Source organism: Periplaneta americana, chromosome 17 (genome assembly GCF_040183065.1).
Source record: "Periplaneta americana isolate PAMFEO1 chromosome 17, P.americana_PAMFEO1_priV1, whole genome shotgun sequence".
In the NCBI taxonomy this organism is placed as follows: Eukaryota; Metazoa; Arthropoda; class Insecta; order Blattodea; family Blattidae; genus Periplaneta; species Periplaneta americana.
In genome coordinates this window covers 5,346,878-5,360,838 of record NC_091133.1, presented here as the reverse complement: position 1 = coordinate 5,360,838, position 13,961 = coordinate 5,346,878, and the positions used below count along the sequence as shown (strand labels likewise).

Genomic DNA, 13,961 nt, shown 5'->3' with positions numbered 1-13,961 from the left:
TGTCCTTTCAGATTATGCATTGTTGATTGTCATATATGGAAACTTCCATCTTTTAATCATAATATAACCAGCAAGAAATTTTTCCTACTATCATAATAGCTTTATAATAATGAATTAATATTATCCATACCTAAACGGGTCAGACTATATATGAAACAATTACGAATTAAATGTAATTATAAAAATTATGGGGACATCCAGGCTTAGTAGTAGTTCAGTGCTCCACAAATGAGTTATACCACCTCCTGTTTTTATTATGACTATTACACTTTTACTACGTCACACTACTTTTGACCAATAAAACAGTACGAAAGGACGTATTTCAACCAATCATGGCTGCTTATCGCACAATTTTATCGCGTCCCTAGCATTTGTGTGATTTTATCGCGTCCCTAGCATTTGTTTCTTTGTTTGCCAACATTTGAAACTGCGCTGGTCTGGACGTCAAAAATATATATAAAATTACAAACCACTCCAGTCGATGCACAGCAGTTTCAAATATAACTCGCATTGGCATTCAAGAACATGAATTAATAAAAATCACTGATCATACCTATACATCTTCTGAAATCCTATTTACAAATAAATGAAGAGCACCATTCGGAAATCCTGAATAAGTTGAATACACCATGTAGGCCTACATCAACGAGTTCCACTTCTATTACGCACACGTCCAATATAACATCAATTGAACCACCAACCACATTCAAATTTGAAAATTGTATATTCAATAATTATTCCTTTTAAAATTATTCATGTTTATTTTTTTATGTCATCGTCGTTAATTAAAACTTTTCTAACACTTGTGTATATTATTTAGGTTATGTTATAGCTTCTGCTATATGATATTATGGATAATCACGTATCAGAGATTGTTTAATATTAAGATTTATTGAAAAAATCATCTGTCAAGTGACGTTGATTACAAATTGAAGTGGAATGCAACTGTTTTAATAAAAATGAAACTGAATCAACAAAGCCTTCTTGACTAGTAACACTGCCATCGTGATATAGATCGAGGACTTCTCGACGAGAAGGCATTGCTAGTAATTATAACTCACTACTGCCATCTAGCATGCATCTAGCGTAATATTTGTAATGTTGAGATGGTACAAAAATACATTTGAAGACAGTTGTATTTTCGTAAGTCAATTAATATTTTATTGTATTGGAGTACTTCGTTACTTCTAATCTTTATATACTTTCTTCTAATCGTGTAAGTCAATTAAATCCCACTCGAGTTTTGATTTTCTCTAGATAAATCAAAACCTCTAGTGAGATTACTGTTGGTAATATTTCATTAATACAATGGGAGGGAAAAGGACATTGGAGAAGATGGGGAATTATCTCCATAGTCTACCAGCACGGACAAACAGCTGTCAGAAATACAGTACATGTTGAAGTAACTACATTTTGTCATCAGGCTGTTACACTCGACCTGCGACCTTGTTTCGCAAAGACATCTATTCACGAAATAAAATGCCACTTTCAAAACTTGTATCGTAAATAACTACTGTGATGAAAATACATCTTCCAGTACTTCTCATAAACCTTGTGTATGCTAAATGTGTGAACCTAAATTTAGCCTTTAATTTTGTGGAAAGAGCATTTAGATTATTATCAATCATTAAGAGATATTGAATACAGTAATATTAGATGTTTAACGCTATTTAGCAAGATCTGAAACCCTGCCAAAAATAACTATATTATCATTGAAACAATATTCCTAAAAATTTAAGAGCCATATCACAGTTTAAATTTAGGCAATTCTACAACGAAGAAACAAGTAATGAATAGCATGCAGACAGTTTTATTGTCGGATTGTAAACCAAAATTCGCCGTCACCATAGTTGTAGACACAAAGTGTCTGTGACGAACAGAATGCAAGTTAAACTTTGGAAATAAGATCCAGCATACCAATGAGCTCCACTCACCTTGGCTTCACACTTCACCACGGGAAAATTACTGGGCAATATAATTTCTTCAAATTTTATCTCTGCATTGTGGTCGTAGCTGTCGTCTATGCATTCCTCCTTTATCCTAGTCACCTGCAGATCCAATATATTCCCTTCCTGCAGAACACAGAGACATTATGAATGAGTAATATATTACAATATGACAGTAGCTGATCACCAGACATCGGATTTTAGGGTAAATGCCTATTTTTGCTGCTTTAGAAAAAGGAAAAGTAATGATAATATTGTTTTATGAAAATTGGAAGCTATCTATATAATTTGACACTGCACTAAAAATGCCCTAAAATGATTGTTAGAGCCTAAATTGTTAATATTCGGCTTAAAATGCCTAAATAATAATAATAATAATAATAATAATAATAATAATAATAATAATAATAATAATATTTATTTGTCAGAAACCAGTGTACAAGGCCTGGATATGACATGAATGTAAAGTTCCGTTGTTTCAGTATTTACTCACATGCTCATACATGTAAGCAATATTAAAGGTCAGATTTTTCATGGATTAACGCTACCAGGAAATGCAACAATGGATGGAACGTTGCATTTTCGTCAAAAAGAATTTAACAATGCTATACAATGGTTAGTTTGAATGTCTGTTAGCTGTTCCTCTTTTCCTCTCCTTACTTGTGTTGAGAAGTTTTAGTGCTAGGACGTTACCCTGTGCAGCTTAATGCCGAGAGATAAAAGTGCAACATCCATGCAAATCAGCAATGGCCAACAGAATTTCCACAATTCACTTTCGATGGAAAAATAATATTTTTAGAGATATGTAGCAAACAGGCATGTAACAATAGTTGAAATATATTTCAATGAGTAGGCCTATTGTAATGTTTATACATTGACTGAGCTATAATAATAATAATAATAATAATAATAATAATAATAATAATAATAATAATAATAATAATAATCCGTGGCGCTACAGCCCGTGAAGCGCCTAGACCGACCAGCCGGCTGCTGGCCTCACGCCCACATATCAAAGCAGAGGTGGACGATCATCCAACCAGAATGGAGGTATCGTGTGGTTAGCACGATGATCCCCCAGCCGTTATAGCTGGCATTCCAACCGCATTTCGCTACCTATCGTAGCTCCCCAAGTGCATCACGATGCTGGGTGGGCACCGGACCCATACACTGGCCGAAATTTCATGAGAAAATTTCTACCCTCACGAGAACTCGAACCAGCGCCCATTCCGTAATGCGAGTCCTAGGCAGGATGCCTTAGACCACGACGCCACAGCACGGGACTGACTGAGCTATGCTGAAGTGAAATTCCTTTAAAGGCAACTACACTTTAAGCTTTTAAATTTTGACAGTTAAAGTATTTACGAGTCATTGAGACTTTGGTTGATCGAACCATGCAATCGCAGTTTGTGATAGAAATACGGCTATACAACATTTAGGATTTTCATTCAGTTAATTTCTACACTTTTTAGATTTCGCATGAAAGGAAGTGCCACCACCAAAGAAAAAAAAATTATTGTTTATTTAACGACGCTCGCAACTGCAGGGGTTATATCAGCGTCGCCGGTGTGCCGGAATTTTTGTCCTGCAGGAGTTCTTTTACATGCCAGTAAATCTACTGACATGAGCCTGTCGTCGCATTTAAACACACCTAAATGCCATCGACCTCGGCCGGGATCGAACCCGCAACCTCGAGCATAGAAGGCCAGCACTATTCCAACTGCGCTACCGAGGGCGACACCTCCAAAGAGCGGGACATTTGGTGAAAGATCAGCAGAAAAATCAAATGAAACAAACCATTGCTTATTTTGTAAACAAAGGCTCACAGTCGTTATACTCTGGTAATATAGATGATTCTAAAGTTTTTTTTTTTTTTCTTTGCTTCATACATGGTCGATGCAGCTCCACTCCTATCATCATTCATGTAATCTGTTTAGCTCATGCCCTTCACAGGGTTCCTGAAACAATCTGGAACGAATTCCCTCTTGTCAATTCATTCATTTCCAATATGAAAAAATGTTTTCGTAGAGCCCCATCCAGGATTTCAATATTCAGAGAGAAATGCCCGGATATTCCACTCCCCCTCAGCCTGTGTCAACACGATGGAGAACATGGATTCAGTCAGTGGTGTATTATTATAAATATTTTAAGGAAGTGGTCACAATTATTGAAGAATTATCTGAATCTGATACTGCAGCGTGTAAAAGCAGTGAAACAGTTATCTGTATGATCCGTCAGTGAAAAAAGATATTGCCTACATTACATCAAACTTTTCATTCATACCTGCAAGCACTGAACAATTAGAACATAAAAAAAAAACAATCTCTTTGCACCCAAACAGCAATAGTAGCCTAAGTTATGCCCAGGTGAACATATATTGTGCTCTGTATGGAACTGGGAAAAGAGTTAAAAGTAAATGGAACAATGTACTGAACAAGAATGTAGGATTTTCATTGTTGGAAAAAGTATCTAGAATGATATTGGGGGAAAATGTAAATGTCCCAGTTGGTATTGATGTTTCAACGGTAGCTAATTTAAAATTTGCTCCTCTGACATTTCTTTGAGATGGAAGAAGTTTTTCTGCTTTAAAAATGATTCTAACAATAGGCTAAGATTAAATGTGGAGAATTTAGAGAAAAAAATCCGGTGATGTACTGTGCAGATAATTATGAAGTAGAATGAGCATGGAACTGAATTTAAATAAGTTTAAAAGTGTAATAATTATTCAATTTTTTTCACCATATTAAATTTGTGGAGCTGTGTTTATACAATATATACAGTAATACAAGGTTAAAATTGAGATATACCGTCTATACTTATCTAGTATACTAGTATTACAACTTCCTTATCGGATAAATCATACAACATGAAATTAATATATACAGTAGTTGTGTGATGCCATTTCTTAAATATACTTTATGCTCGACCATGCCGAAATGTAGTAATTATACACCTGGTAGCAGCCCTTTAATGGACCTCATTAAAGTTCAGGTGTTCCACCAATCAGAAAACACCATTGTAGCAATATGAAAGCGCAAGTATCGATTATTCTCGGATATGCAATCGAAAGACAACTAGCGAAACGTCACGGAGGCTGGAAATCCAATACCGTCGCAGAAGATCATGTTCTGTTACTACAATAATTAAGAGTTAATTGTAAATAATATTCAAATAAATTCAATCTGTCATCTCGTTTTTCAATGTCTAAATCAATTTCAAGGTTATTTCAAGATTAATGTTTATTTTACTCTCTAGATTATATCAAGGTGAATGACATTTGTTTCTCGGAAATCATACTTTCGCGTCTGCGCAAATCTCACAATTTACGAGATATTGCACAAGGTCAGTTCCGCTCCCCAGTCAGATAAGAATAATATGAATACTTATGAATAATTTCAAGTTAGAAATATGGTCGAGCATAAAAAGTCGTATGAAACTTGCCTATAATGGTAATTAAGATGCTCGTATGAAAATTATGAAACTCGCTTGCACTCGTTTCATAAAAATACTTGCGTATTAATTACTACCATTATAGGCTCGTTGCATAATGAACTATTTTTGTCCAGGTTTTGTTTATTTTAATGTATAATTTCATTGATCAGGAAGATAAAAAGGAACTGGTTGGGTCACTGGCTGAAAAGAAACTGCCTACTGAAGGATGCACTGGAAGGAATGATTGGGAGAAGAGTTTGAGGCAGAAGAAGATATCAGATGATAGACAACATGGATTATATGAGGAGACAAAGAGGAAGGCAGAAAATGGAAAAGATTCAGTGAAAGACCTGCCATTCGGTAGAACATTGAATGAATGAATTTCATTGAAATAAATAGGTTTGAAACCTTGTGCTTAAAATCCCTAGTTCTACTAAAATAAAGACTAAAACTACAATTTTTAGTGCCTGAAAATCCGATGTCTACTGAACACAAGTGTTGCAGGTTGCATGCCAGTGTTTGAAGGAGAGAAGAGAAATTATGAAAATAATTAAAGGAGAAATGCAGAACAGATTTCAAAAGCAGCATACGTCAGAGAAAAGTTTTACTTCACTTGTAATATTGAATAAATTACAGCCAAATCTGAAATGGCGTCCAATTCACATAAAATGCTTTGTATACAGTAACTGTAATGTTTTCTTATTCAATTTGTCATTTACGCTACCCGAAAAGAAATTCATATACTTCATTCTGACTGAAAAAAATTCCAAGTGTTATTGTGCTTAAATGCAATGTGAGAAATATGACTAATTTTCGTCACATCATCGCAACATTCAAGCTGCAGTGCATTTAATGATAAATTAAGGCACAGGCGTCTCTGAGCTATGCCTTCAACTGTTCGCTGTCCTTGCAAGTAGGGGAGGTAGATAATGTTTATAACGACCAATGAAAAGATATTCAATGGCGACATACAAAAGAATTTACATAACAATCCAGAGTGTCTCTGCACTTGTAACCTTCTGTTACAAGCAGCGTATTTTCGGAATTCAAAAAGAGTGAAAGACACTGGAAATACACAACAGTTTGCATAACATTAAACAGATATTCTTTACTTGTCTTGGAAATAGTTGTTCGGCATTGTATCCTGTGACTGTGGATGCTATTTCAGTTCCACATGACATCAATATATGGCAGTCTTCTATCATTGTTTTTAAGAACAAACCTTGCCTGACTGCCACTCAGCAATGAGTGAATAAAGAGACACCATTTGCTACAAGGCAACTAGCGAATGTGTTGTGGTTTGCAATATTTGAAAGTGTAACATCAGTCCAACATCGTTTTAACCATGAGCAACATGTTCGGAGAGCTCTAAGTACATAAGGTTAAGGCACTATAATTCTGAAGGAAGTGGATCTATTAAAAATACCATACTCTGGTGGCCATAGGCCTGTTCTCGACATCTAAGTTACCGTTGGTATGACAGAAGTCCCAGAAAGAGTGTCATACAACCGTCTGCAGAGATAGCTATGCCATAATAACTTGTCAATGTTACCTGAAACTTTACCTCTACTGCATGCAACATGTTCAGGCATTATGATAAGTGGAGGTCCAGAAACGGATCACATCAGAGTTTCATTCCACAGCTGCCACAGGAAAACAACATGGCACGGAGTTCCAGCAGGATGAAGCATCACCTCACAGAGCAAAGGAGGCTCGTGAATAACATTCCACATCAAACAGTGAAAATATGCTAGCCAATAACATGGCGTCCAAGTTCTTCAGACCCGACACCTACTAATTTCATTGTTTGGGGTTTTATGCAGAATGATGTGTATGCACAGCGACCTAGGGATACTGATTATCACAAAACAAAGATTGTCTCAGCTTTTACAAAACCTATCACTGAGATGTTACATCTGACATAGTCAAGATAAGCATTATATTAACTGTACTGTATATGCAATGGTGACACACTGAGGTCTAATGTGGACAAAACTCCTATCCTTCTGCAATATATTTACACATTACTGGGAAATATATTGCAAAATTATCAAGTTCCAGCGTATTTTTTCCTGTTTTTTTTTTATTTTAGTTGGTTATTTAACGACGCTCTATCAACTGCTAGGTTATTTAGCGTCGATGAGATTGGTGATAGCGAGATGATATTTGGCGAGATGAGGCCGAGGATTCGCCATAGATTACCTTGCATTCACATTACGGTTGGGGAAAACCTCGGAAAAAACCCAACCAGGTAATCAGCCCAAGCTGGGATAGAATCCGCGCCCGAACGCAACTTCAGACCGGCAGGCAAGCGCCTTAACTGACTGAGCCACGCCGGTGGCTCCTTTTTTTTTTTCTTTTTTTTTCCTGTTTTCCCAAACAAATCACTCTCTATACAAGCTCCCAATTAGCATAGTTCATTAGAGAATCTTTCGTTTGAAGTTTACTAAAGCACAGTTTGAACCAGCAAATCTTATCAACTCTCAAAGAAAGTAACTTGTGTCACGAGGTGAGGAGCACAAGCAACTATAGGCTTGACATCTGGTAACTACAATTAAAAGGTGTACAGTTACTCTGCTATGCATTTCGAATTACCTAATAGTCACTTTCAATTTACCTCTGATAAGGGCTTCTTATCTTCTGTATCACTTGGTTGTATCTGCAATGGGTTGATGTCGGGTTCCATCTTTATCACATCCATCTCAACTGAAAGAGGAATTTATAGAGATTGAAATTCATCTGCACGTTGTAAGATGTTGGGAGAGTCTTATTTACATGGTTGTCACATATTTTGCTGAATATTCTCAAATTCTTCTAAACAAATTAACTGCTATATACAAAAACATAATACATCTTTATATTTGCGGATAAGTCCTTATTAATTGGATTACACAAACTTCTCGTGTACAAAATGAGATCTCATTTCTCTTTGGAAGCAACAGGCTGTGTGTGTGTCTGTGTGTGTGTGTGAGAGAGAGAGAGAGAGAGAGAGAGAGAGAGAGAGAGAGAGAGAGAGAGAGAGAGCGCTTGTATGCCTCACCGAATAACAGTACTCTTGTTCATGTCACTCATATTTGTGATCAATGAGGGTGAATACAAGTACGACACTTTCATACATAATCTCCTTAGCTTCTGAAGTGTCCATTTCTTCTTGTTAAATTTATTTATACATGCTTTAATAACTATGACCATATCATGTGTTTAGGATCTATGCGTATACTAGTTGGAGATTGTTACTATTGTTGAATTTCTGTTTGTATTGTAGTTTGTGTGTGTCAAAATTTACCTTGTGAATGAAGGAAAGGAGGAAGGAAGGAAGGAATGAATATTAATTAAATTCGAGCTTAACGGTAATTAACATTCAAATTAATATACAGTGAAACCAGTCTAAAGCGGCCATCTGAAGTTACCTTGTAAAATGGCCATTTTATCAGGTGGCCGCTTGATTAAGGTTGCAGTTTTTTATGAATCAGCATGAAAATACTGAATTTCATTGACTTTTTATTACTGTGCCCGTACAACAATCGTGCATATTAATGTTAGTCGCTACGATTCTTGCAACTAGCCTTTTCTAAACTCGCTTGCGGTACCTCAGTTTAAATGACTGGATAATATCTTGATCAAGGGGCTGGAGGTGTGATGTATTTGGGGGAAGAAACACCAATTTCACGGATCACATTGCGATTTTGTCGTTTAATCTTGGAATTGAAATCGCATAGCTAATTCTCAAACAATGATGATGTCATCCAAGCTTTATTGTTGGCAGTCCACTTCACCCCCAATAAGTCCATATCAACATTTTTCAAACATCTCGGTTTCAATGATTTCCCTATCATTAAAGTGGTTCTTTTTCTCCTGCAGCATTACAACAAAGGAGCAGGGTTATTCTGTCTTTAGCCAACTTCCCCCCCTTTACACTCTTTTTTCTTAAAACTTGAAGTTTTGATCAGGGAGGGCCCTGAAAAAAAACCTGTTTCGTCAACATTGTAAATGTCTGAGTTCATATTCCGCAAGCATTGAAGGCAGGTTATTTTTTCCATTCTTCAATAACATTGGTTGCAATGTCACCTCCTTCACCAGACACAGAATGAAATTCAATGTTATGCCGTTTTCTAAAGCAGTGTTCCGCAACCAGTGTAATGTGTCACACTGGTGTGCTTCCACAAGGTGAAAGGTGTGAGGTGAACCTTTACCTATTATTGTAAGAAATTAATGAAATTAAATCAAAATTAAAATGAAAGTAATAAAATTGTCTATTTTAAGTAAGATTATATTTGTTTATTCTTTATTACATGCTGCGAATTTTATGTCGTCAAAGAAATAAAATGTAATTTATTTACTCAACATTGTTGTATCATTGTTTGTTTATTGATACATTAATTTTTGTATTCTCGCCTCTACTGCTGCACCAGTTTGGTGCTATTTCTTCGTAACACTTACCATATGTTTTGTGCACCATATCCACGCCTTTCACAGCATTATATTTTATTACTTTACTGCCTGTCACTTTGTTAGAAGCTGAGAGCATGACTAACCTGACTAGGAATTGTCGCCAGTTTCAAGTTTCCCATTTCTTACAATAACTTACAGCTTCACAACCTTAAGATATTTGTTATAATAAATGACAATAACCAATCCCTCTCTGACATTTTTTAAAACATTTACAATTTTCGCAGACAGTATGTCTGAGTTACTAAACTCTCTTAATGCCACGTACAGGTTCAATAAAACGTGTCAGATTACCCTTAGCAGAGAATTTTTCAAGAAATGTTTCTGCATGATTTTTCCAAATTTACAATTTCGCTATAAGCCAGCGTGAGAAAAAATTGTAACAAATAGGATTGGTCATTAGAATGACCAATCACAAGACACCAATATTATTTCATGTCTCAAAGCAACAATGGTTACAATTATTTCACTTCTATTACAGTTGTGGTCTGAAGTGGTCGTAAAATTGTAATTGTTAGACAGTTTTACTATTGTCTATTAATATTAAACTATTTTATACTTTGAAGCTGGACAAGTTACTTGTACGGAGTGTTTTGTCTGCGAGTGCACGTAGTGAAACCAGAGCCTGAAAAAAAGAAACAAAAAGTAGTGTACCGGTAATTTAGTGATAATTATTTATCTTGCGGGTTTTCTTGGTGTGGTGACAAAACATGCCCAATCCCCGAGCGTGTTGTGTGTGGTGAAAAACTCAGTAATGCTTCTATGGTTCCCAGTAAATAGAAACGACATTTGTTAACGGAATTAAAACATCAAAGAGGGAGAGACTCAGATCCATCAATGAAGAAATGAGGCCTGCACTATCAACGATTCCTCCACGGATCAGTCACCTCCGTGTAGCTAAGCAGGACCAAGTGTCACATTGACGATATGAGTAGAGTTATTTACTTTAATATTAGTAATATAAATGTGTATTTTCTACAGTGAATTAAAGTTCATGAATTGTTAATAAGTTAATGCAAGAGTCGATTTTTCCTTTACAATAATGACAAAAACAATAATAATTTTATTATTATTATTATTATTATTATTATTATTATTATTATTATTATTATTATTATTATTAACTTGATTCTATTACGTAATTATATTAGACAGTCACATCATAGGTTTTTGAGGGGATTAACATTTTGGTGTGCCGTGTTGACTCTAGGCCCTTCTAAGGTGTGCCGTGAGTAGAAAAAGATTGCACAAAATATCAAAATCCCAATTTGCCACTGCCCCAAAACGGAAGCGCGTTTACAATTTTTACCTTGCAATTGTATCAGTTGTCTGTGGAAACTTCACGGTATGTATCTTCAGAAAGCAAGCAATCAGCTAATTTATTTAATCAGAAAAAAAAGGGCCACTAACATAGCAACAAAATGACATTTCAAGCTCCAAGAATTATACATCCCGAATGACCCATATCAATGTTAGTAAAATGTTAAATAAATGTAGTTTTATTATTTAACATGACCATTTAAAATATATATCTATATAACAAAACAAAAAGCTATTTTTTAACAATTTACAAAAAAGATTCCAAGGTTGCACTTTGTATGGAATCCCTATCATAAAACAGTAACCAACTAACCCCAAGATATGGAGGGTGTACTGTTGTACAAATAGCTATTGTCCCAGAGATATTGCTTTCTGTCCTCTAAAAAAGTTATGAAAAGTAATGTATAAAAGATTATATCATCATCTACAGTTTTGGAATAATATTCTGGGGAAATTCCACAGATAGTAACAGTATATTTCTATTACAAAAAAGAGTAATTCGAATAATAGTAGGTGCCAAATCTAGGGATAGTGTAGGACTATTTTCAAAAAACTACAAATAATGCCCATGGCTTGTCAGTATATTTTTGCATTAATAATCTTCCTCGTATGTAATCGTGAAAACTTTGTAACTAATTCAACAGTTCACAGCATAAATACATGTCAAAAAATGGCTTTCATACTCCATTGGCAAGTCTATCGTGCTATCAAAAAGGAGTGCGTTATATGGCAGTAAAATTTTTAATAGCCTCCCTATCGATATAAAAAATGAAACTCAAAACATAAAATTATTTAGGGCCAAATTAAAGAAGTACCTAATTTCTCACGCCTTCTATTCTGTAGGTGAATTCATGACATTCAATAACACTTCATGAAATTGATACTAAAACTATGTGTTGTACTAGTAGACTATATTGTAAATCTCGTCTGTATATATTTCATCTAGACTGTGACTATAAATTAAGATTTTATAATAGTATTAAGTTTTTTGACTTGTTCCATGTTCTAGCTGTAAGCATATATCAATACCATGGAATGTTAATAAATACTATACAATACAATACAACCATCGAAAAAATAGGTCAGACAGTATCCATGAAAAGATTTTTTGTTGGATAGTGACTGTTATAGTCAGGTTCCAACCCAAATAAACCCCGGCTGCTGGCCGGCACATGAGGTGGCCGCTAAATAAAGACAGAAATTGTATTGATCTTATGGAAAATCCAATTAGTTGCAATTGGCCTTTTGGCCAGGTGGCCGTTTAAATGAAGTCACCGCAAAGGCAGGTTTCATTTTACTTTCATCTAAGACACTTATTTTCTTGTAAATATTATGTAAGTTACAGGATGCGTAAGTATTATACCACTTCTATTTCCGTAACATTGTTGCTCATCCACAGTTCCTTGAATGACGAAAGAAAAGATGTGATAGTTTGTATATAGTAAATACTTACACAACAAATGATAAACTACAGGACTCGCTCCACCATCTAGCGGAGAAAAGGAAGAATCTGAAAGATAATGAGTCTGTGTAAGTAGACCTAAACTTTTTCCGTCTACATAATCATCGAGTAATAATAGGTGTCTCCCCACTAATTCGGCAATAACAGAAGATATTGTGCGTTAAAAGTAAATGAAAATATCTGTCTAATATTAACAGAATGAAAGTGACATATGCACAGGGGCGGCTTTCGAAGGGGGGCTGCGGAGCTGCAGTACCCCCAGGCATTTGTGGCTCATGTCTCGTTTTATGTTGTGAAATACATTTATTATACAGTCTCTATTTAGCGGCTCGATTTTTTTTTTTTTAATTTCGTTAGTGAAGTCACTTCCTCCCCTGGTGCTGCCAGAACGAAACGAGAGACAAGGACTGATTGGTGAAGCCACTTCCTCCCCTGGAGCTGCCAGTCTCATCTCGGATGCTTTGCGCGTTAGTTCTACCCCTCCCTCTGCTGCCCCTCGCCATGAATCCAGAGTTTCCAGGCGCTGCAAAATTTGCAGCAGTTTGTCAGTAGCGCGCAGTTTTAAATACATTTTCTTTAATGTTGTGAGTATAACAAGTGCAACAATGTTTAATTCTGTACAATATTCACAGTCTTTTCAGTTCAGTACCTTAACAATTCAGGAGAAATGTGGAATTAAGTGCCCCTCAGTTGAATCTCATAATGTAAAGAGCAGATAAACAAAATAGCCTACAAAGCTCGCATATTTTTTGCTAATTTATCCAGTATCCCTGTTTTCTTCTCTCGATCTCCACACAGTCTATATTAGATTAATGTGTTTCAAAGACAATTCCATCAGCTGGGGCAACAAGATGGAGTTTTAAAATAAGAACAGTAAATATTGTTCATGAGAAGAAGGAGCCATTGCTAGAATATTTTCAAACCATAATGGAATCTGAAACATCTCACAACATCACAATAAATGAGGCAAGCGCCCTGGTGCGTACTTTTGAAGATGCTGAATTCAATTTCTGGCTCAGTTTTTTTTTATTGATGTATCATTCAGATATATTATACAACCAACTACAACATCGTCAGTTAGATATTTCTAAGGTTCAAATCTGCATATAAAAAATTAAATTATGGTTTATTTTACGACACTCGCAACTGCAGGGGTTATATTAGCGTCGCCGGTGTGCCGGAATTTTGTCCCACAGGATTGTTTTAAATACCAGTAAATCTACTGACATGAGCCTGTCTCATTTAAACACATTTAAATGCCATCGACCTGGACCGGGATCGAACTCGCAACCGACTATGCTACAGAGGCCGACTCTGCATATCAAGCTTTGTTAATGCCATACAGACAATAC

The 13,961-nt window shown here is 35.7% G+C and overlaps 1 protein-coding gene across 3 annotated transcripts in view; it reads right to left on the bottom strand.

Moving 5' to 3' along the window:
* The window catches only part of LOC138692883 (zinc finger protein 83-like), a 79,547-nt gene that overhangs the window by 63,136 nt on the left and 2,450 nt on the right, over window positions 1–13,961 (bottom strand). For all 3 annotated transcript variants that reach the window (XM_069816189.1, XM_069816190.1, XM_069816191.1), the window contains 3 exons: window positions 12,601–12,657; window positions 7,996–8,084; window positions 1,935–2,072 (listed from right to left, as the gene is read on the bottom strand). In XM_069816189.1, the coding sequence (XP_069672290.1) occupies window positions 1,935–2,072; window positions 7,996–8,079 (222 nt within the window). In that variant the 5' untranslated portion in view covers window positions 8,080–8,084; window positions 12,601–12,657. The remainder of the gene's footprint in view (window positions 1–1,934; window positions 2,073–7,995; window positions 8,085–12,600; window positions 12,658–13,961) is intronic.